Source organism: Topomyia yanbarensis, chromosome 2, assembly GCF_030247195.1.
Source record: "Topomyia yanbarensis strain Yona2022 chromosome 2, ASM3024719v1, whole genome shotgun sequence".
NCBI classification, from domain to species: Eukaryota; Metazoa; Arthropoda; class Insecta; order Diptera; family Culicidae; genus Topomyia; species Topomyia yanbarensis.
The window spans coordinates 197593733-197618795 of NC_080671.1; the positions used below are offsets into that span (position 1 = coordinate 197593733).

At 40.6% G+C, this 25063-nt stretch overlaps 2 protein-coding genes across 5 annotated transcripts in view; one reads left to right on the forward strand and one right to left on the reverse strand.

Moving 5' to 3' along the window:
* The first annotated feature begins 14819 nt into the window (after positions 1-14819).
* LOC131682598 (uncharacterized) lies at positions 14820-15896 on the forward strand. The gene is made up of 2 exons (XM_058964205.1): positions 14820-15740; positions 15818-15896. Exon 1 carries the CDS (start codon positions 14843-14845, stop codon positions 15641-15643), a length of 801 nt encoding a protein of 266 aa, XP_058820188.1. The 5' UTR covers positions 14820-14842; the 3' UTR covers positions 15644-15740; positions 15818-15896.
* Positions 15897-22446: 6550 nt separating this feature from the next.
* The window catches only part of LOC131682599 (Bardet-Biedl syndrome 2 protein homolog), a 30589-nt gene continuing 27972 nt past the window's right edge, over positions 22447-25063 (reverse strand). For 3 of the 4 annotated variants that reach the window (XM_058964207.1, XM_058964206.1, XM_058964208.1), the window contains one exon: positions 22447-23101. In XM_058964207.1, the coding sequence (XP_058820190.1) occupies positions 23001-23101 (101 nt within the window). In that variant the 3' untranslated portion in view covers positions 22447-23000. Of the gene's footprint in view, positions 23102-23132; positions 23329-25063 lie in introns of those variants that run through there. The other variant, XM_058964209.1, reaches the window with a different exon arrangement.

Sequence of the window (25063 nt, forward strand, 5' to 3'; positions counted from 1 at the left end):
AGTAAACACACTTTTCAGTGTCTTTGTCACAAGAGTCATCCTCATGCTCTCCACTGCACTTGCCACATCGTTTTTTATTGCCACAAAAGGTGGCTGTGTGGCCCAACTGTTTGCAGTTGCTGCAGTTCATTACCCGCGGTACAAACAGGCGTACAGGCAGGCGAACCCTATCCAGAAGGACATAATTTGGAAGAGACGATCCGGCGAAAGTCACCCGAAGCGAGGCTGATGGTATATAGGATTCTTTATCTCCAGCGAGCGTGTGCAATTTCTTGCAGTCTAATATTTTCACCGGCTTTAATAGGGGGTTTTTAAAACAGCCAGCCCCATACTTCAGCACGTCCTCGCATGTCAAACTCGCCTCGGTTATGACCCCGTCGACCTCTACATCTACACACGGTACATACACCCTATAATGCTGCGTAAAGCGGGTACAGGAAGCAATCCCGTTTGCCTGTGCGAGGTCGCTAACAACAATTTTTAACTTATTCGCGCGAACCTTTGTAATCTGGGTCACGGCCGAGTAATGCTCTGTCAGATCACGTGATATTTTCAAAATATCAAATGATTTATTGGTGGTCCGGAAGTAAACCACAAATGGCCCAGTCGAGTTCTCTGGGTATGCTTTTAGGCGAGGGGGTTTGGTAGGAGGCTTATCAGGGGATGTTTCATCATCCATATTATCATCGGTGGGCTGACCGTCGAGGGACATTTTAGCGCGAGATCAGCACTTCGCGCAAAGAACGATAAAAAGAGCAGTAACGGAATGTATCAAGGGCAAAACAGAAAATAATAGTAGAAGGGAAACAGGTACTTATCTTTTCGATGCCGATGACCTTTGCTGGGACTGGCTGACAATACCAGCACGACACACTTTGTTTTCGAAACAAAGGCCTAGCAATCACAACTGGCTTTGACACTGCACTGAGCACTGGACACAATAAAAACTGAGCCGGGGAAGGCAACTGCAAAAGCACTAGCACACGTCTTATCCGAGCGCAAGTCGAACAACGAATGAGAGCTAATGAATCAAATTTAAATGATTATTTAAAGTCATTGATAAATTTTAAGTCCATTACAATTTTGTTAGCAAATTCCCATCCCGCTTCAAACATGGAGGTAGAATTTAACATGGCAATCATCATAGGTAACATAGAGTCTTGCAAATATTTTAATTTTTCTTCCGTTACACTACCTAGATCCATTGGACTAAAGGAAACGTTGGGTGCAAACGAGTTTGTAGGCGTGGTAGCGGTAGCCGTTATTTTAGCCTTGTTACCTGCCACTGAAGTATAAGATGACGCACCATTGTAGGATGGTGTGACGGAGGTTGAAGAACTTGTTAATCTATTTTGAATCGGATTAACACGTTTGGACGTGTTTTCTTGAAGTGTACCTGAGGAAGTTGGTACATTTTTGCCTTTCCCATATAGAAAGGTTATGCAATCACTCTGAAAAACGTCAACCTAATCCCGGCCCGGAGGGCCGAGTGTCATATCCCATTCAACTCAGTTCGTCGAGATCGGAAAAAGTCTGTATGTGTGTATGTATGTGTGTATGTATGTGTGTGTATGTGTGTGTATGTATGTGCGTATGTGTCAAATAATGTCACTCATTTTCTCAGAGATGGCTGGACCGATCTGCCCAAACTTAGTCTCAAATGAAAGGTGCAACCTTCCCATCGGCTGCTATTGAATTTTGGATCGATCGGAATTCTGGTTCCGGAATTACGGGTTTCAGAGTGCGGCCACACAGAAATTTCTCATATAAACTATAGGAAAATTTAAAAATAGAATTTTTATTTTTGATGCTAAATGTGTTCAAGGTGCATGAAACGTCGAGATTTGATGCAAACTCGAAAAAAAATTTGACGACGATTCACTTTTTTGGATTTTGGCACATTTTTGCCTTTCTCATATAGAAAGGTTATGCAATCACTCTGAAAAACGTCAACCTAATCCCGGCCAAATTTTTTTTTCGACTCGCATAAGGTTTCTGGATTTTAACAGGGGCGTAGTTGATGGTTTACGGAGAGGGGTTACATCCCCCCCCCCCTCTACTGTTCACTCTCCTCCTTTAAAAATCTCCTTAAATCACCCCTCAGACCACCACCCCATCCAGCCCTCATACCCCTCCCTTTCAACCCCATCATCTTGTGTATAAGTGCAAAGTGTACTAAGAATGTAATGAAATTTCCACAATTTTGTTGAACATAAAAAGCATCCATGCCATAGTTTAGAGAAATGAGAAAGGCACAATTGCACCGCTAGGTGGATTAAAACAGGTTTTGCCTTTCTCAATAGAAAGGTATTGCAATTGCTCTGAAAACCGACTTTTTAACGGAGGCCCGGAGGGCCGAGTGACATATACCATTCGATTCAGTTCGTCGAGTTCGGCAAATGTCTGTGTGTGTGTATGTATGTGTGTGTGTATGTATGTGTGTGTGTATGTGCGTCTGTGTGTGTGTACGCGAACACAATCTCACTCACTTTTCTCAGAGATGGATGAACCGAATTTTACAAACTTAGTCCCAAATGAAAGGTGCAACGTTCCCATAGGCTGCTATTGAATTTCTAATGGATCCGACTTCTGGTTCCGGAATTACAGGGTGATGAGTACGATCACGCAGAAAACGTCGATTTTAATAAATTCAATGAATGTATAAAGGTGAAAAATTTTCCAAAATATGACCACAACTGCTTCGATTTGTAGTATTAGGTCACTAACATCCATTCAAAGTCTATTTGGCCACATTGGCCACCATCCTCGGTTCCGGAAGCCCCGGCGGAAGTATCTAAATTCAGAATAACAGTCACATCGGTTTCTCGGAGATGGCTAGACCTATTCGACTAAACTTGGCCTCAAATGAAAGGTATTGCGTCCCCGTAAATGGCTATTTGATTTCATCCCGATCCGACTTCCGGTTCCGGAGTTACAGGTTGTGGCGTGCGATCACATAGCAAATTGTGATTCAAACCGATACTCCGATGAAAGCAAAAAAGGTAAAAATTTCGCTAAAATGTCTCTCAAACAACTTAAATTTGCTGTTCTAGGTCACCGACGGCCAACCAAACTTTCGTTGACTACATTAACCACCATAGACGGTTCCGGAAGTGCCCGGGAAAAGCGGCCATCTTTCAAAATTTACGAACTCACATCAGTTTCCCGGAAATGGTTGGGCCAATTTTCACAAACTTAGTCCCAAATGATAGCTATAATATCCCCATAGATGTCTATAAAATTTCGTACGGATCGCTTATATGGTTCCGGAAATATAGACTAAACCGTCCGGTCACATATGAAATTCCCATATAAGCCGGAACTCAAATTTTTTTTCAAAGGGGGGACCCCATGAAATTTCAGAAATCGAATTCGTATTTTTGATGCCAAACATCTTTAAAATGCATGAAACGTCGAGATTTTATGTTATCTCGAAAAAAAATTTTTTTTATAAAAATCGACTTTTTGGGACTTTGCCGATTTCGCACCTTTTTGCCTTTCTCAATAGAAAGGTATTGCAATTGCTCTGAAAACCGACTTTTTAACGGAGGCCCGGAGGGCCGAGTGACATATACCATTCGATTCAGTTCGTCGAGTTCGGCAAATGTCTGTGTGTGTATGTATGTGTGTGTGTATGTATGTGTGTGTGTATGTGCGTCTGTGTGTGTGTACGCGAACACAATCTCACTCACTTTTCTCAGAGATGGATGAACCGATTTTTACAAACTTAGTCCCAAATGAAAGGTGCAACGTTCCCATAGGCTGCTATTGAATTTCTAATGGATCCGACTTCCGGTTCCGGAATTACAGGGTGATGAGTACGATCACGCAGAAAACGTCGATTTTAAGAAATTCTGCAATGAATGTATAATGGTGAAAAATTTTCCAAAATGTGACCACAACTGCTTCGATTTGTAGTACTAGGTCATTAACAGCCATTCAAAGTCTCTTTGGTCACATTGGCCACCATCATCGGTTCCGGAAGCCCCGGCGGAAGTATCCAAATTCAGAGTAACAGTCACATCGGTTTCTCGGAGGTGGCTAGACCGAATCAACCAAACTTAGTCTCAAATGAAAGATGTTGCGTCCCCGTAAATGGCTATTAAATTTTATCCCCAACCGACTTCCGGTTCCGGAGTTACGGGTTGTGGCGTGCGATCACATAGCAAATTGTGATTCAAACCGATACCCCGATGGAAGCAAAAAAGGTAAAAATTTCGCTAAAATGTCTCTCAAATAACTTAACTTTGCAGTTCTAGGTCACCGACGGCCAAACAAACTTTCGTTGACTACATTGACCACTATAGACGGTTCCGGAAGTGCCCGGGAAAAGCGGCCATCTTTCATAACTAGCAAACTCATCTCAGTTTCTCGGAAATGGTTGGGCCGATTTTCACAAACTTAGTCCCAAATGATAGCTCTATTATCCCCACAGATGTCTGTAAAATTTCGCACGGATCGCTTGTATGGTTCCGGAAATATAGACTGAACGGTCCGGTCACACATGAAATTCCCATATAAGCCGGAACTCAAAATTTTTTTCAAAGGGGGGACCCCATGAAATTTCAAAAATCGAATTCGTATTTTTGATGCCAAACATCTTTAAAATGCATGAAACGTCGAGATTTTATGTTATCACGATTTTTTTTTTTTTTTTTGGAAATCGACTTTTTGGGACTTTGCCGATTTTGCACCTTTTTGCCTTTCTCAATAGAAAGGTATTGCAATTGCTCTGAAAACCGACTTTTTAACGGAGGCCCGGAGGGCCGAGTGACATATACCATTCGATTCAGTTCGTCGAGTTCGGCAAATGTCTGTGTGTGTGTATGTATGTGTGTGTGTATGTATGTGTGTGTGTATGTGCGTCTGTGTGTGTGTACGCGAACACAATCTCACTCACTTTTCTCAGAGATGGATGAACCGAATTTTACAAACTTAGTCCCAAATGAAAGGTGCAACGTTCCCATAGGCTGCTATTGAATTTCTAATGGATCCGACTTCCGGTTCCGGAATTACAGGGTGATGAGTACGATCACGCAGAAAACGTCGATTTTAAGAAATTCTGCAATGAATGTATAATGGTGAAAATTTTTCCAAAATGTGACCACAACTGCTTCGATTTGTAGTACTAGGTCATTAACAGCCATTCAAAGTCTCTTTGGTCACATTGGCCACCATCATCGGTTCCGGAAGCCCCGGCGGAAGTATCCAAATTCAGAGTAACAGTCACATCGGTTTCTCGGAGATGGCTAGACCGATTCGACTAAACTTGACCTCAAATGAAAGGTATTGCGTCCCCGTAAGTGGCTATTAAATTTTATCCCCAACCGACTTCCGGTTCCGGAGTTACAGGTTGTGGCGTGCGATCACATAGCAAATTGTGATTCAAACCGATACTCCGATGAAAGCAAAAAAGGTAAAAATTTCGCTAAAATGTCTCTCAAACAACTTAAATTTGCTGTTCTAGGTCACCGACGGCCAACCAAACTTTCGTTGACTACATTAACCACCATAGACGGTTCCGGAAGTGCCCGGGAAAAGCGGCCATCTTTCAAAATTTACGAACTCACATCAGTTTCCCGGAAATGGTTCGGCCAATTTTCACAAACTTAGTCCCAAATGATAGCTATAATATCCCCATAGATGTCTATAAAATTTCGTATGGATCGCTTATATGGTTCCGGAAATATAGACTAAACCGTCCGGTCACATATGAAATTCCCATATAAGCCGGAACTCAAATTTTTTCTCAAAGGGGGGACCCCATGAAATTTCAGAAATCGAATTCGTATTTTTGATGCCAAACATCTTTAAAATGCATGAAACGTCGAGATTTTATGTTATCTCGAAAAAAAAATTTTTTATAAAAATCGACTTTTTGGGACTTTGCCGATTTCGCACCTTTTTGCCTTTCTCAATAGAAAGGTATTGCAATTGCTCTGAAAACCGACTTTTTAACGGAGGCCCGGAGGGCCGAGTGACATATACCATTCGATTCAGTTCGTCGAGTTCGGCAAATGTCTGTGTGTGTGTATGTATGTGTGTATGTATGTATGTGTGTGTGTATGTGTGTGTGTATGTGACCAAAAATGTCACTCATTTTTCTCAGAGATGGCTGAACCGATTTTGACAAACTTAGTCTCAAATGAAAGGTGCAACGTTCCCATAGGCTGCTATTGAATTTCTAATGGATCCGACTTCCGGTTCCGGAATTACAGGGTGATAAGTACGAACACGCAGAAAATGTCGATTTTAATAAATTCTGCAATGAATGTATAAAGGTGAAAAATTTTCCAAAATATGACCACAACTGCTTCGATTTGTAGTATTAGGTCACTAACATCCATTCAAAGTCTATTTGGCCACATTGGCCACCATCCTCGGTTCCGGAAGCCCCGGCGGAAGTATCTAAATTCAGAATAACAGTCACATCGGTTTCTCGGAGATGGCTAGACCGATTCGACTAAACTTGGCCTCAAATGAAAGGTATTGCGTCCCCGTAAATGGATATTTAATTTCATTCCGATCCGACTTCCGGTTCCGGAGTTACAGGTTGTGGCGTGCGATCACATAGCAAATTGTGATTCAAACCGATACTCCGATGAAAGCAAAAAAGGTAAAAATTTCGCTATAATGTCTCTCAAACAACTTAAATTTGCTGTTCTAGGTCACCGACGGCCAACCAAACTTTCGTTGACTACATTGACCACCATTGACGGTTCCGGAAGTACCCGGGAAAAGCGGCCATCTTTCAAAATTTACGAACTCGCATCAGTTTCCCGGAAATGGTTAGGCCGATTTTCACAAACTTGGTCCCAAATGATAGCTATAATATCCCCACAGATGTCTATAAAATTTCGTACGGATCGCTTATATGGGTCCGGAAATATAGACTAAATCGTCCGGTCACATATGAAATTCCCATATAAGCCGGAACTCAAATTTTTTCTCAAAGGGGGGACCCCATGAAATTTCAGAAATCGAATTCGTATTTTTGATGCCAAACATCTTTAAAATGCATGAAACGTCGAGATTTTATGTTATCTCGAAAATTTTTTTTTATAAGAATCGACTTTTTGGGACTTTGCCGATTTTGCACCTTTTTGCCTTTCTCAATAGAAAGGTATTGCAATTGCTCTGAAAACCGACTTTTTAACGGAGGCCCGGAGGGCCGAGTGACATATACCATTCGATTCAGTTCGTCGAGTTCGGCAAATGTCTGTGTGTGTGTATGTATGTGTGTGTGTATGTATGTGTGTGTGTATGTGCGTCTGTGTGTGTGTACGCGAACACAATCTCACTCACTTTTCTCAGAGATGGATGAACCGAATTTTACAAACTTAGTCCCAAATGAAAGGTGCAACGTTCCCATAGGCTGCTATTGAATTTCTAATGGATCCGACTTCCGGTTCCGGAATTACAGGGTGATGAGTACGATCACGCAGAAAACGTCGATTTTAAGAAATTCTGCAATGAATGTATAATGGTGAAAATTTTTCCAAAATGTGACCACAACTGCTTCGATTTGTAGTACTAGGTCATTAACAGCCATTCAAAGTCTCTTTGGTCACATTGGCCACCATCATCGGTTCCGGAAGCCCCGGCGGAAGTATCCAAATTCAGAGTAACAGTCACATCGGTTTCTCGGAGATGGCTAGACCGATTCGACTAAACTTGACCTCAAATGAAAGGTATTGCGTCCCCGTAAGTGGCTATTAAATTTTATCCCCAACCGACTTCCGGTTCCGGAGTTACAGGTTGTGGCGTGCGATCACATAGCAAATTGTGATTCAAACCGATACTCCGATGAAAGCAAAAAAGGTAAAAATTTCGCTAAAATGTCTCTCAAACAACTTAAATTTGCTGTTCTAGGTCACCGACGGCCAACCAAACTTTCGTTGACTACATTAACCACCATAGACGGTTCCGGAAGTGCCCGGGAAAAGCGGCCATCTTTCAAAATTTACGAACTCACATCAGTTTCCCGGAAATGGTTCGGCCAATTTTCACAAACTTAGTCCCAAATGATAGCTATAATATCCCCATAGATGTCTATAAAATTTCGTATGGATCGCTTATATGGTTCCGGAAATATAGACTAAACCGTCCGGTCACATATGAAATTCCCATATAAGCCGGAACTCAAATTTTTTCTCAAAGGGGGGACCCCATGAAATTTCAGAAATCGAATTCGTATTTTTGATGCCAAACATCTTTAAAATGCATGAAACGTCGAGATTTTATGTTATCTCGAAAAAATTTTTTTTTTATAAAAATCGACTTTTTGGGACTTTGCCGATTTCGCACCTTTTTGCCTTTCTCAATAGAAAGGTATTGCAATTGCTCTGAAAACCGACTTTTTAACGGAGGCCCGGAGGGCCGAGTGACATATACCATTCGATTCAGTTCGTCGAGTTCGGCAAATGTCTGTGTGTGTGTATGTATGTGTGTATGTATGTATGTGTGTGTGTATGTGTGTGTGTATGTGACCAAAAATGTCACTCATTTTTCTCAGAGATGGCTGAACCGATTTTGACAAACTTAGTCTCAAATGAAAGGTGCAACGTTCCCATAGGCTGCTATTGAATTTCTAATGGATCCGACTTCCGGTTCCGGAATTACAGGGTGATAAGTACGAACACGCAGAAAATGTCGATTTTAATAAATTCTGCAATGAATGTATAAAGGTGAAAAATTTTCCAAAATATGACCACAACTGCTTCGATTTGTAGTATTAGGTCACTAACATCCATTCAAAGTCTATTTGGCCACATTGGCCACCATCCTCGGTTCCGGAAGCCCCGGCGGAAGTATCTAAATTCAGAATAACAGTCACATCGGTTTCTCGGAGATGGCTAGACCGATTCGACTAAACTTGGCCTCAAATGAAAGGTATTGCGTCCCCGTAAATGGATATTTAATTTCATTCCGATCCGACTTCCGGTTCCGGAGTTACAGGTTGTGGCGTGCGATCACATAGCAAATTGTGATTCAAACCGATACTCCGATGAAAGCAAAAAAGGTAAAAATTTCGCTATAATGTCTCTCAAACAACTTAAATTTGCTGTTCTAGGTCACCGACGGCCAACCAAACTTTCGTTGACTACATTGACCACCATTGACGGTTCCGGAAGTACCCGGGAAAAGCGGCCATCTTTCAAAATTTACGAACTCGCATCAGTTTCCCGGAAATGGTTAGGCCGATTTTCACAAACTTGGTCCCAAATGATAGCTATAATATCCCCACAGATGTCTATAAAATTTCGTACGGATCGCTTATATGGGTCCGGAAATATAGACTAAATCGTCCGGTCACATATGAAATTCCCATATAAGCCGGAACTCAAATTTTTTCTCAAAGGGGGGACCCCATGAAATTTCAGAAATCGAATTCGTATTTTTGATGCCAAACATCTTTAAAATGCATGAAACGTCGAGATTTTATGTTATCTCGAAAAAATTTTTTTATAAGAATCGACTTTTTGGGACTTTGCCGATTTTGCACCTTTTTTCAGTTCAATATTACCGTGGCTGTTTTTTCTTTTTCAAAATTTTAGAACTCGAATAATGATTTATTTTCCTGTATTGTTTTGGCATCACTGTTTGCTACACCCCGGTCGTCAACAAAGCTAGTAGTTTTCTTTTTAATTTATACTTGTTGAACAATCGTGATCGTTTTTATTTTTGTACTATTTATTTTTCGTGTTAATCGGTTGTGCAAGAACTTTGAAGTTTTATGAACTTAACCAGCATCATATCTGATAGCTGCAAGTGTTGTTTTTAGTGAAAGTGATAGTTTCGTGTTTTTTTTTCTACTTGACGTTATCACTTTGCACAACGTTACGCTCAATTTGTTGACAAAAGCGACATCTTCTGGTGGATAGCTGATAGTTACATGCAAGTTCGCTTCATTTTTGCTGCGTTTATTGCATACTCGGTAGGCGTTATTTTCTTTGCTCAAAAGCATGGCTTGTACCAACTGCTCGAAAGTCATAAATGATTCTGAGCGAATCACCTGTCGTGGGTATTGCGGAAATTCGTTTCACATGATATGTGTCAAGTTGGATTATGACGTTCGTGATGTTCTGGGAATCCACTCACGGAATATATTCTGGATGTGTAACGGATGTGCTGATTTGTTTTGTAACGATAATTTCCGCAGAATGGCTTCGCGTTGTTGCGACAATGCAATGCCCGACGACAATTCTCTGAAATCATTAAAGGATGACATAGCTGATTTAAAAGATGTCGTTAAAGCTCTCTCGGTTAAAGTCGACACAAAACCGCTATCTCCAACGGTAAATACCCCTTGGACAGGGATTGCTGCATATAATCCCGTTCCAAACACTCCTAAGCGCAAGCGTGAAGATGATCCGCTCAAAGCAAAAATCACTAATATTCGTGGAGCAAAAGCTGCGTTTGAAACGATAAAAACAGTATCACCACCTGAGGAGCTGTTATGGGTCTACTTGTCTGCATTTGATCCCAGCACGACGGACGATGAAGTTTCTAGACTTGTGAAAGATTGTCTGGGAAAGGATATGCAACCAAAAATAGTTCGCCTAGTTCCTAAGGATAAGGATCTCTCATCGCTGAGCTTCATCACCTTCAAAGTTGGCGTTAGCAAATCATGCAGGGATAAGGCTCTGTCCAAAGACTCTTGGCCGGAGAACATCTACTTTCGTGAATTTGTGACCAATTCAAAAATTCAACGGCCTATCATCAGGATCGCTGCGAAGAAGAATCCATCTGGTGGTGGACAGTAGCGCCAAGCTATCCCGGATAAACTCGTCTGTCTAATTTCATGTTCCTCGGTGAGCGACATCGAACTACCTGGCGAATCGGCAACTTCTTCTGTGTCAGGTAAAGCCAAGAAGGGTATATGTCCTTCCGAAGCACTTCAAGATGCTGCACACCCTCAATGTAAATTTCACTTACAGTCTGCTGATGAACACTACTCAATCGACTCTACCGCTCCAGCGAACCTTCAATGTCAAAATGATAATTTCGATCGCATCGTATCTGTCCGCTCAGGTAAACATTTAAATAATATATGTCCTTCCGAAGCTACACGTGATACTGCGCACCTTCAAGTATGCCTCCCATTGCAGTCAGCCGCTGGACGCAACAGTTATGACGCAGTCATTCCCTCCGTATCGCAGCTTGTTCCCCTTCCTGACAACAGTACATCCTGCTCTCCCCGCGCTATTTGCGGTGATAGTGATCATCGAGCCCACAGTCCTGAAACTTGGAATGCAGCACGACACCTCTCACATGACACTGATGGTTTGCGGATTTACTATCAGAACGCGAGAGGGCTTAAGACGAAAATTGATGACGTGTATTTAGCTGCTGTGGACGGTGACTACGATGTTTGCGTCTTCACCGAAACATGGCTCGATGCGCGTATAACATCAGTGCAGCTTTTCGGCGATGCTTACACCGTATACCGTGCGGACCGAAATAGTGGCAACAGTATTCGCGGACGTGGAGGAGGAGTTTTGATTGCTGTTTCCACCGCATTTGCCTCATGTGAGATTGATGTCGGTAGTTTAACCAGTGTTGAGGCTGTTTGGGTTAGAATTACAACTCCATCGAGTAACTTTTATATTGGTGCTGTCTATATTCCTCCTGAAAAGCGACTCGACTGCAATATCATGCAACTTCACATGGATGCTGTGAATAACGCTTCTTCACAAGCTGGCGCGGATGGCGTGATGATTGTCCTTGGTGATTTCAATCAGCCAGGACTCATTTGGGTGCCGTCACGACACGGATACGCTTACCCGGACCCGATTGCTTCGACAACCAACATCGCCAGTCGTTTGCTACTGGACGGATTTGCTTTCAACGGGCTAAGTCAAGTAAGCATGATTCCTAACCACCAGTCACGCTTTCTGGATCTCGTCTTTGTTAGTGAAACTATTATACCTGTATGTTCCGTCAATGAAGCATCCAGCGTGATTGTTCCACTTGACAACTTTCATCCCGCGCTTGAAATCTCCATTGGCACTATTCGATCAGTTCAGTATGTAGAAACTCTTTCTGTCGACCGTCTCAACTTTCGCAAAACTGATTTTGTAAAGCTGCGCAGTTCTCTGTCGCAAATTGATTGGAGTGTACTGCATGCCCAAGTGAGTGTTAATGCTGCAGTTGCCATCTACAAGCGACTACTACTGAACTGTGTTGAGACCTCAGTGCCTAAATGTCAGCCTCCTAGCAAGCCACCCTGGTCAAACAGCACTCTTCGAAAGCTAAAACGTACTCGAGCAAAAACCCTACGTGCGTACACAAATCGACGGTGTCCTCTTTCTAAGCGCATGTTCACTTTAGCCAGTAATGAGTATCGTTGTTACAACAAGCTTCTGTACAAACGCTATGTAAACCGCATCCAGAATAATCTACGCCGAAACCCGAAGGGCTTTTGGTCATTTGTCAACACGAAGCGTAAAGAAACTGGACTTCCATCAAGGATGCTTTACGACGGCGAAGAAGCTACGACAACTGTGGCGAAATGTACGCTGTTTGCCAGATTCTTCTCGAGTGTTTTTTCAACTGACTCGCCAACTGCAAACGAACTCGAAAATGCCTCTCGCGACGTTCCTGCTTGTGCTGTTGATTTGGATGTGTTTACTGTCTCTGAACAAATGGTTATATCTGCAATTCGGGAAACCAAGTCATCTTATACACCCGGCCTCAGTGCTATACCTTCAACTGTATTGAAAAAATGTTCGGACTTACTTGTAACACCACTTGCATATATTTTTAACCTATCGCTTCAGCAGCAAACGTTTCCTGAGGATTGGAAATGCTCAGTTATGTTCCCGGTATTCAAGAAAGGTGACAAACGCAACATAGCGAACTATCGCGGAATCTCTTCGCTAGGAGTCGAATCTAAAGTTTTTGAATCAATTATCAACGAGGCGTTATTTTCTGCTTGTCGACACTACATTAGTACATCTCAGCACGGATTTTTCCCAGGACGTTCAGTCGAGACGAATCTCGTCTGCTTTACGTCATTTTGCACGGAACAAATGTCTAAGAAATTGCAGGTGGATACTATTTACACTGATCTAAAGGCAGCTTTTGATAGAGTTAATCATGAGATACTGATAACAAAGCTTGATAAGCTAGGGTGTTCTACTAGATTCTGCCATTGGCTTCGATCCTACCTTGTGCACCGTGAAATCGTTGTTCAAATTGGCGATATTGTTTCAGAATCCTTTTTCAACACTTCCGGAGTTCCTCAAGGTAGTACGCTAGGTCCACTACTTTTTTCACTGTTCGTGAACGATGCGGTTTTCGTTCTAAGCCGTGGAGGAAAGCTGTTTTTTGCCGACGACTTAAAAATTTTTCTTGTTATACGGAATGAAGCCGATTGCCGTGAGCTACAGCATCTTATTGACACCTTTTATAGCTGGTGTGTAAGAAACATGATGGTCCTTAGCGTTGCAAAATGTTTTGTCATCAGCTATTATCGAACGAGAAATATGGTTACCTTCAACTATAACATCGCAGGAACTCTACTACAACGCGTTGACCACGTGAAGGATCTAGGAGTCATTCTTGATGATAAGCTAACGTATACTCATCACGTCTCAGCGACCATCGACAGAGCCAATCGTTTGCTGGGATTTATTTTCAAAATATCCAACGAATTTCGAGATCCTCTATGCTTCAAGGCTCTTTATTGCTCATTGGTGCGCCCGCAGTTGGAATTTGCAAACGTCGTTTGGTGCCCGTATCAAGCTACGTGGAGCCTTAGGATCGAAGCAGTCCAGCGTAAATTCATACGATATGCGTTACGTGAATTGCCGTGGAACGATCCATTAAACCTGCCACCGTACGAGGACCGTTGTCGTCTTTTAGGACTTAATACTTTAACACGCCGGAGACATGCAGCGCAAGCTACCTTCGTGTCAAAGATTCTGCTGGCTGAATATGATGATCCGGAGCTACTAGCGCAAATCAACCTCTACGCGCCTACCCGTTCTCTTCGCCCTCGAGCCCTGCTGCATTCTGAAATGCGCAGCACTAACTACGCTACCAATAGTCCAATTTTAGCAATGAGTCGTCGCTTCAACGAGTTTGCTGAAATTTTTGACTTCGTCATGAACTCTTCGCAGTTTCGTCGTCGTGTATTGTCACTATTTTAATTATGTTTAGTTTATCTTAGTTTAGTATAGTTCATTAAGACAAATTGTCAGTTGGACTTTTTTTTATACAAATACAAATACAAATACAAATATAGTTGTCATGTGATGTATAATAATAAAATGTAATATATGCATTTAAAAGCTTTTAATGAATATAAACAACGCACACATTCTCGTGATTCATGATTGAGAAAGGCACAATTGCACCGCTAGGTGGATTAAAATAGGTTTTTCAGTTCAATATTACCGTGGCTGTTTTTTCTTTTTCAAAATTTTAGAACTCGAATAATGATTTATTTTCCTGTATTGTTTTGGCATCACTGTTTGCTACACCCCGGTCGTCAACAAAGCTAGTAGTTTTCTTTTTAATTTATACTTGTTGAACAATCGTGATCGTTTTTATTTTTGTACTATTTATTTTTCGTGTTAATCGGTTGTGCAAGAACTTTGAAGTTTTATGAACTTAACCAGCATCATATCTGATAGCTGCAAGTGTTGTTTTTAGTGAAAGTGATAGTTTCGTGTTTTTTTTTCTACTTGACGTTATCACTTTGCACAACGTTACGCTCAATTTGTTGACAAAAGCGACATCTTCTGGTGGATAGCTGATAGTTACATGCAAGTTCGCTTCATTTTTGCTGCGTTTATTGCATACTCGGTAGGCGTTATTTTCTTTGCTCAAAAGCATGGCTTGTACCAACTGCTCGAAAGTCATAAATGATTCTGAGCGAATCACCTGTCGTGGGTATTGCGGAAATTCGTTTCACATGATATGTGTCAAGTTGGATTATGACGTTCGTGATGTTCTGGGAATCCACTCACGGAATATATTCTGGATGTGTAACGGATGTGCTGATTTGTTTTGTAACGATAATTTCCGCAGAATGGCTTCGCGTTGTTGCGACAATGCAATGCCCGACGACAATTCTCTGAAATCATTAAAGGATGACATAGCTGATTTAAAAGATGTCGTTAAAGCTCTCTCGGTTAAAGTCGACACAAAACCGCTATCTCCAACGGTAAATACACCTTGGACAGGGATTGCTGCATATAATCCCGTTCCAAACACTCCTAAGCGCAAGCGTGAAGATGATCCGCTCAAAGCAAAAATCACTAATATTCGTGGAGCAAAAGCTGCGTTTGAAACGATAAAAACAGTATCACCACCTGAGGAGCTGTTATGGGTCTACTTGTCTGCATTTGATCCCAGCACGACGGACGATGAAGTTTCTAGACTTGTGAAAGATTGTCTGGGAAAGGATATGCAACCAAAAATAGTTCGCCTAGTTCCTAAGGATAAGGATCTCTCATCGCTGAGCTTCATCACCTTCAAAGTTGGCGTTAGCAAATCATGCAGGGATAAGGCTCTGTCCAAAGACTCTTGGCCGGAGAACATCTACTTTCGTGAATTTGTGACCAATTCAAAAATTCAACGGCCTATCATCAGGATCGCTGCGAAGAAGAATCCATCTGGTGGTGGACAGTAGCGCCAAGCTATCCCGGATAAACTCGTCTGTCTAATTTCATGTTCCTCGGTGAGCGACATCGAACTACCTGGCGAATCGGCAACTTCTTCTGTGTCAGGTAAAGCCAAGAAGGGTATATGTCCTTCCGAAGCACTTCAAGATGCTGCACACCCTCAATGTAAATTTCACTTACAGTCTGCTGATGAACACTACTCAATCGACTCTACCGCTCCAGCGAACCTTCAATGTCAAAATGATAATTTCGATCGCATCGTATCTGTCCGCTCAGGTAAACATTTAAATAATATATGTCCTTCCGAAGCTACACGTGATACTGCGCACCTTCATGTATGCCTCCCATTGCAGTCAGCCGCTGGACGCAACAGTTATGACGCAGTCATTCCCTCCGTATCGCAGCTTGTTCCCCTTCCTGACAACAGTACATCCTGCTCTCCCCGCGCTATTTGCGGTGATAGTGATCATCGAGCCCACAGTCCTGAAACTTGGAATGCAGCACGACACCTCTCACATGACACTGATGGTTTGCGGATTTACTATCAGAACGCGAGAGGGCTTAAGACGAAAATTGATGACGTGTATTTAGCTGCTGTGGACGGTGACTACGATGTTTGCGTCTTCACCGAAACATGGCTCGATGCGCGTATAACATCAGTGCAGCTTTTCGGCGATGCTTACACCGTATACCGTGCGGACCGAAATAGTGGCAACAGTATTCGCGGACGTGGAGGAGGAGTTTTGATTGCTGTTTCCACCGCATTTGCCTCATGTGAGATTGATGTCGGTAGTTTAACCAGTGTTGAGGCTGTTTGGGTTAGAATTACAACTCCATCGAGTAACTTTTATATTGGTGCTGTCTATATTCCTCCTGAAAAGCGACTCGACTGCAATATCATGCAACTTCACATGGATGCTGTGAATAACGCTTCTTCACAAGCTGGCGCGGATGGCGTGATGATTGTCCTTGGTGATTTCAATCAGCCAGGACTCATTTGGGTGCCGTCACGACACGGATACGCTTACCCGGACCCGATTGCTTCGACAACCAACATCGCCAGTCGTTTGCTACTGGACGGATTTGCTTTCAACGGGCTAAGTCAAGTAAGCATGATTCCTAACCACCAGTCACGCTTTCTGGATCTCGTCTTTGTTAGTGAAACTATTATACCTGTATGTTCCGTCAATGAAGCATCCAGCGTGATTGTTCCACTTGACAACTTTCATCCCGCGCTTGAAATCTCCATTGGCACTATTCGATCAGTTCAGTATGTAGAAACTCTTTCTGTCGACCGTCTCAACTTTCGCAAAACTGATTTTGTAAAGCTGCGCAGTTCTCTGTCGCAAATTGATTGGAGTGTACTGCATGCCCAAGTGAGTGTTAATGCTGCAGTTGCCATCTACAAGCGACTACTACTGAACTGTGTTGAGACCTCAGTGCCTAAATGTCAGCCTCCTAGCAAGCCACCCTGGTCAAACAGCACTCTTCGAAAGCTAAAACGTACTCGAGCAAAAACCCTACGTGCGTACACAAATCGACGGTGTCCTCTTTCTAAGCGCATGTTCACTTTAGCCAGTAATGAGTATCGTTGTTACAACAAGCTTCTGTACAAACGCTATGTAAACCGCATCCAGAATAATCTACGCCGAAACCCGAAGGGCTTTTGGTCATTTGTCAACACGAAGCGTAAAGAAACTGGACTTCCATCAAGGATGCTTTACGACGGCGAAGAAGCTACGACAACTGTGGCGAAATGTACGCTGTTTGCCAGATTCTTCTCGAGTGTTTTTTCAACTGACTCGCCAACTGCAAACGAACTCGAAAATGCCTCTCGCGACGTTCCTGCTTGTGCTGTTGATTTGGATGTGTTTACTGTCTCTGAACAAATGGTTATATCTGCAATTCGGGAAACCAAGTCATCTTATACACCCGGCCTCAGTGCTATACCTTCAACTGTATTGAAAAAATGTTCGGACTTACTTGTAACACCACTTGCATATATTTTTAACCTATCGCTTCAGCAGCAAACGTTTCCTGAGGATTGGAAATGCTCAGTTATGTTCCCGGTATTCAAGAAAGGTGACAAACGCAACATAGCGAACTATCGCGGAATCTCTTCGCTAGGAGTCGAATCTAAAGTTTTTGAATCAATTATCAACGAGGCGTTATTTTCTGCTTGTCGACACTACATTAGTACATCTCAGCACGGATTTTTCCCAGGACGTTCAGTCGAGACGAATCTCGTCTGCTTTACGTCATTTTGCACGGAACAAATGTCTAAGAAATTGCAGGTGGATACTATTTACACTGATCTAAAGGCAGCTTTTGATAGAGTTAATCATGAGATACTGATAACAAAGCTTGATAAGCTAGGGTGTTCTACTAGATTCTGCCATTGGCTTCGATCCTACCTTGTGCACCGTGAAATCGTTGTTCAAATTGGCGATATTGTTTCAGAATCCTTTTTCAACACTTCCGGAGTTCCTCAAGGTAGTACGCTAGGTCCACTACTTTTTTCACTGTTCGTGAACGATGCGGTTTTCGTTCTAAGCCGTGGAGGAAAGCTGTTTTTTGCCGACGACTTAAAATTTTTTCTTGTTATACGGAATGAAGCCGATTGCCGTGAGCTACAGCATCTTATTGACACCTTTTATAGCTGGTGTGTAAGAAACATGATGGTCCTTAGCGTTGCAAAATGTTTTGTCATCAGCTATTATCGAACGAGAAATATGGTTACCTTCAACTATAACATCGCAGGAACTCTACTACAACGCGTTGACCACGTGAAGGATCTAGGAGTCATTCTTGATGATAAGCTAACGTATACTCATCACGTCTCAGCGACCATCGACAGAGCCAATCGTTTGCTGGGATTTATTTTCAAAATATCCAACGAATTTCGAGATCCTCTATGCTTCAAGGCTCTTTATTGCTCATTGGTGCGCCCGCAGTTGGAATTTGCAAACGTCGTTTGGTGCCCGTATCAAGCTACGTGGAGCCTTAGGATCGAAGCAGTCCAGCGTAAATTCATACGATATGCGTTACGTGAATTGCCGTGGAACGATCCATTAAACCTGCCACCGTACGAGGACCGTTGTCGTCTTTTAGGACTTAATACTTTAACACGCCGGAGACATGCAGCGCAAGCTACCTTCGTGTCAAAGATTCTGCTGGCTGAATATGATGATCCGGAGCTACTAGCGCAAATCAACCTCTACGCGCCTACCCGTTCTCTTCGCCCTCGAGCCCTGCTGCATTCTGAAATGCGCAGCACTAACTACGCTACCAATAGTCCAATTTTAGCAATGAGTCGTCGCTTCAACGAGTTTGCTGAAATTTTTGACTTCGTCATGAACTCTTCGCAGTTTCGTCGTCGTGTATTGTCACTATTTTAATTATGTTTAGTTTATCTTAGTTTAGTATAGTTCATTAAGACAAATTGTCAGTTGGACTTTTTTTTATACAAATACAAATACAAATACAAATATAGTTGTCATGTGATGTATAATAATAAAATGTAATATATGCATTTAAAAGCTTTTAATGAATATAAACAACGCACACATTCTCGTGATTCATGATTGAGAAAGGCACAATTGCACCGCTAGGTGGATTAAAATAGGTTTTATTTGTTGTTTTTTTGTCTAGAACGAGAATTTATATTTTTTTCTCGAACAGGACAACCCCAGAAATTCGATTTATGATTTTCGCTACAATTAGCGCATTTGAAACTTTTTGTGGTTTTTTTTCGCCGGACAAGTATCTTTCGTGTGCGATTTATCACCACAGATCATACATTTGGAATCCAAATTCAAGAATAACTTGTGAAGGAGAAAAGTCAAGTAAATTTTTCAATTCGTTGGATATTTCATCCAAACTTTGACCATGTGGTAGCCCATTCAAGACAGCCTTGAATGGTCTATCTGTCTTGAAATCATATGAATAAAATTTATATAACTTTTCCGTAAGATACTGGAGTAGTCGTTTGTGACCAATCAATTCCTCCGCTGTAACTCGACATTCTCCTCTTCGGCCAATCTGAAAAGAGACTTTTACGTCCGGAAGGAACGTCGAAAGCTCAGTTCGAAAGGCTTTGAAGTCGGAGATCATCACTGTTATAGGCAGAGGTCATTGCGTTTTCTTCTTATTGGCATTATGCGCAATGCGAGGAAATTTAGAAATTTCATCAGCTTCCCATTCGGATAAAACATCGAATGAGTTGCTGCAGTCAATTGAATTTTCGGGTGGAGAAGATACCCTTTTCCGTTTAGCTTCAATTTTTGGCACACGGCCTTTCTGGGAGGACCCAGGCATGTTGGAAGAATTAAATATTTCTTTAGGCTGAATTGTTCTTGAAAAATGTTTTAGTCTTGAAAAAGACTGATTGAGTAGAAAAAGTAGGTAGTCTTGAGAAAAACTGATCGAGCGAAAATATAGGTAGCTTTGAGAAAGACTGTTGCTGTTGAAAAACTCTAGGTAAATCAGGAGCTATCAAGATTTGTGACCGGTTCGAACGAAGGTTCAAGCCGGTATGAAAACAGTATTTGATTTGTTGTATCGTGAGGGGACGCTGCACCGTAGGTCTTATGTACCGGGCGGAATCCGGACAAACCTTGTTGGCGAAATCGAATATCCAACGGTATGAATATTTCACGACCTCGTTAGTAGTTCATCATATTTTTCTTTCGCGGGTCTAATGTCACTGACTGTCGTGCTGGAAGGCGTTATATGGGGCGGTCCTCTTCGTATATACTTCTGAGTACTCTGTGTCCCACAACGAACTGGAACAAATTGGAGCAATGCCTTTCAGTGTTCGAAGCGGGTAATCATTTCGTCGAAGCATGAAACGCGGTATCGAGATTCAATTCGATCAAAAAATGTGTACTCTTTCTCAGTAGAACGTACTTGTGTCGAATTGATAATTTCGGATATCGCGACAACTTAGCTCTTCCTAACAACGTTTCGATTGAGGACATATGAACTATTGATTGATTCCGATGGATTTTAGCCGTTGCTGATTGAGACTACTATCAGCATATGGTCGCTACCGTTAGGATCACGGATTTTTTTCAACCAACGATTTAATTCTAGCGAAGTTGAGCAGAGGGATAAATTTAATGTGCTAGGATCCGTTAGTGTGGGGGGTATTCGTGTCATTTTGAACCCGTGTTCAAAGTTATCAAATTAAAGTTATGGTGAAGATCGTGGATTACGGTAGATATATTACCATCATGAGCCCCACGCCGGATCATGAGCGTTAAATTCTCCTAAAACAAGTCACAGTACGGATTCTATGATATCATAGAGCCAGGAGTACCCATCCGCGGTTCTAAGAGGAATATAGATAAAATCCACGAAAGGGCTTTGCCTTTGGTTGTTATTTGACGAACGACAACTTCAATTCCTGGTATCGATAGGTGGTTCATTCTTTACAAGAAATCGCCCTTTTCGATCCCCAAAGGCACTCCTCCGTATAATATTAAAAATTGAGAAAATTAAGCTCATTATCGGACGTTAACCTACATTCGCAAAATGTAGGTTAAAAATTAAGCAAATCTCAATCCACTTATTAAAATTTTGAGAGAACCGTTTCTCGGGATAATGCTTGTCATTCCATTGTAAACAGTGATCAAATGAACGAATAAAGCATCGAAGGATACAAGGAAGGATACGCTGCAAGGAGGAGCCAATTAGCTGTAAACTGTTTTAAAATAGCTTTTATTGTGCACGGTAAAAAATTGTCACGTCTAATTCAAATGATGTTGCACTTGAATCAGTTTATCATGTCTCACTAACAATTGAAGTGATTTGGAATTGATTTTCTAAGGATTTATAACTCGTATCAGAATGACCTGGTCTTAGAAAGCTATTTAACAGAAATTATCTTTAAATTGAAATGAATATCCGTTGAATTCGCACCACTGAACTAATCTATTGAATTTGAGTGGTTCCATTATTAATAACAAGTGTCAAAAATGTCAACACACTAAAGTCTTCAATCGACTACAAACGTATGCTCGGAAATAGGAGCAAAAATGGAAAACTTGCATTTCCCAAGTAATGTAGAACGTGAGTATTGTATGTTTTACTTGTGGTTAAGTTATGTAATTATTTGTTCGCAGGTAATCCATAATGGGATATACCGTAAGGAATACGTATATAGTTAAATGCAAGATCTATTAGAAGCAATGTGCAACACATTTCAAATGGAAGTGATTTACTGTTGATTTCGTAGTGCTCTGAAATGATCTATTCCAACGGATTGACACATCGCATTGAAATGTTGGGCAAGTAGTGCGAAATCATCTGCAAATCACTTTCCATCAACGTGAGGATTTTTCACCGTGTAGGCATAAAAGTTAACAACAGACATTTAAGAGGGTAAGTAATAATGATTATCCATTCCTTTATTTTATTTATTTTATTTATATGATGGGTTTTATGTATTTTATTTATTTTATGTATTTTATTTATTTTATTTATTATATTTATTTCATGTATTTTATTTATTTTGCTTATTTCATTTATTTTATTTACTTTATTTATTTTATTTGTTCAATTGTTTCACTTTATTTAGTTTATCCGACTTGTCCATTGTATTCGTTTTATTGTTTTATTTGTTTCGTTAGTTTTATTCATTTTATATTTTTGCATTCATTTCGTTTATTTGGTAATGCACTTTTGCGTTAGCATGACGATGCCAATTTCATAAAACTAACCACAATCTGAAATCATTTTTATATTCAAGCCAAGGGGAACAATTTTATAGTCATCATAAAATACGAAATTTTGCACATATTTTATTTCTTATTTATTAATTTCATTCTATCAATTCTTTTAATTCACTTTATTAATTTTATTGCGTTCTTCCCGTATCTAGCTGTGTGCGCACTTCGCATAAATTTGGGAAAAACAATGAATGAACAAGTAGTAATATAATAAATACCTCATCTCACTGCTAAGTGAATTGAATATGTTTTAGTCCAACCCAAACAGATTCTGAGATACTTTCCGATTGGAAGTGTTTCGATAACAAATTGTCTTTTTACTATCTTTCGTACCGTTCAAAAAAGTTGACTTCTCTTTACTCTTTTAAATCATTTTAATCATTGAAACTAGTGACAATTAATCAATGTTGTCGGATTCACAGCCGAAGTTGGAAACGAAAATTAAACTATTGATTTGATTTTTGTTATTTCCCCGAAATTAAAATATATTTACATAAACAGGCACTTAACCCAATATTACTTCATACTTTAGCTATATATATCCAGTTTCCCGTACATAGTTCCTACACGCCCCCTTGCGCGTGATTCAGAAACCAGTATACATGAGTTCGTGTCGCGCCGTGTTGTTTGCCGCTTACATTTCGCCCAGTTCAATGATTTTCAGTACGGCCTCGATGTTATTAGTCTTCAATGCATCTTTGAACTTGCTAATGACAGACGCGGCGAACGTTCCAACTGCGAATTAACAAGTGGATGAATAACAATAAAATGGGATTAATAAATTTGACCGTGAGATATACTTAGCTATTAACTATAAATTGAATCATATAGTTTTATTGATGTGGGGGAGTGTATCTAAGGCGGATACACCAGGTAAGATGAACATCCCGTAAAGCATGATTTTCAAATCATTGCTGTAGGACAGTATATACACAACACCTTCCGATCCACAAATCACATACCTGGGGAGAGGGTAAGGTATTTTCAGTGAAAAAAATATTTCTATTAAACATTTTTTTGCGGTATAGTGTTGGTCTCAGTCCATTCCCCTACAATTATTTGTATTGAAAATTGGGTGAGTGTCACTAAATCTTCAGAGAGCACCTCGAGAAAATGCGGTGTACACCATAAATCAAAATCTCATGTACCAATAGTTCTAAAATTTTACACTGTTCTTCCTCGCATCATTTCCCAGGTAACTACATGACGTTTTCTGCGAATTTTTTAGTATTACTATTCTTACAATAGCATATTAATCTATTTTTTAGCAAAAATTGGACTTCTTCAGCCAAACATATGAAAAAAGCCTAATTGCAAATCAGAGTCTCACGTTGTTTACTTTCTCTTCTGTCAATATCTGTGCAAAATTTCAAAACGATTGGTCCAGTAGATTTTGAGTTATGATGTACACCGCAAAACAGGCTTTTGACGAAACTTCTCGAGAGATTTATTGTCACTCGTTCAATTCTCAGTATTTTGCAATAAAATTCTGAGAGTGTTGTTTAAGAGCCAGTTTGTGATATTTGTAATTTGTGATATTTGTATATATTTACACCAACAGGCCCCAATGGTGACTCCTTATAGAGTATAGTTTTCCAAAATTGTGTCACTGGCCGTATTGATGTTTTCTGATTTTGATGAAAATTTCCCTTTTTATTTGTACATATGTGGGATGGATTTCGGTCAAATATTGGAATCTTACTTTGAGGGGGAGTGGGGTAAAACGAGCATTGAAAATTAGTCCGAAGAAATAAGTCGAAATTTTAAATTTGTTCTAACTTTGTTTCAACTTAATGAAATCTCATTCTGTTTAATTTTTCAGATAGGGCTTAAAGAGGGGTTGAAATAAGATATACCTTTTCAATTTGTAATCGACACATTGAAAAGCATTCATAATTTACTTTGAAAATTTTGAAAACTTTATTGCTTTGAAACAACCTAAATGAGGGTATATTTCTATAGATGAATTTTAGAGAAAACTTAGCACTACAAGCTTGTGGTAATAACTTTTTGGGGTGTCTTGAAACATTTTTGCTGTACAGTGAAAACCCGTTTTTATAAGCCCTCAATTTTGTCAGCTTTTCGACTCGACTTCGTTAGCCAGCCAGGGTTATGAGGCTATTTCTACGTACTAATGATGCACATTTTAACACCTTTGGTTTATTAAAGGAGTTAAATGAATATGTTTTGTCATTGCCCTTTATTTTGTCAACCAAAACTACACCAAAGGGGCTGATAAAAACAGGTCTTCTTATAGTTATAAATTTTGTGGAAAAATCTGGGGTATATCTACAAGATTATTCGTCAACTTAATCCACATTCAGATTTAAAACTACCCGCATATATTTAATATATGACCGGCCGTATTCCACCAGAATAAGCAAACAACAATAACTGATTGCCAGCGGTTTTTTGTGCATTGAAATCCCTTTGAAAAAAATTATGAAAATGCCCTTTACAAACATGCGCGAATAATGGGTCATAATTTACCATATCTATTTGCAATGTAACGTCTTGCATAATACCCCAAACTTCTTCATTTTAAGGTCATGCAGTTCAAAATATTTTTTTTTGTTAAGGTCAAGATTATGTCAACAATTGAAATTATCTACAGTCCTTGCCAATAACACGTAAGAAGACAAAAAATATACTTTTCCGCGATTTTATCTAAACTTAGGTCATACTTGACAGATTTAG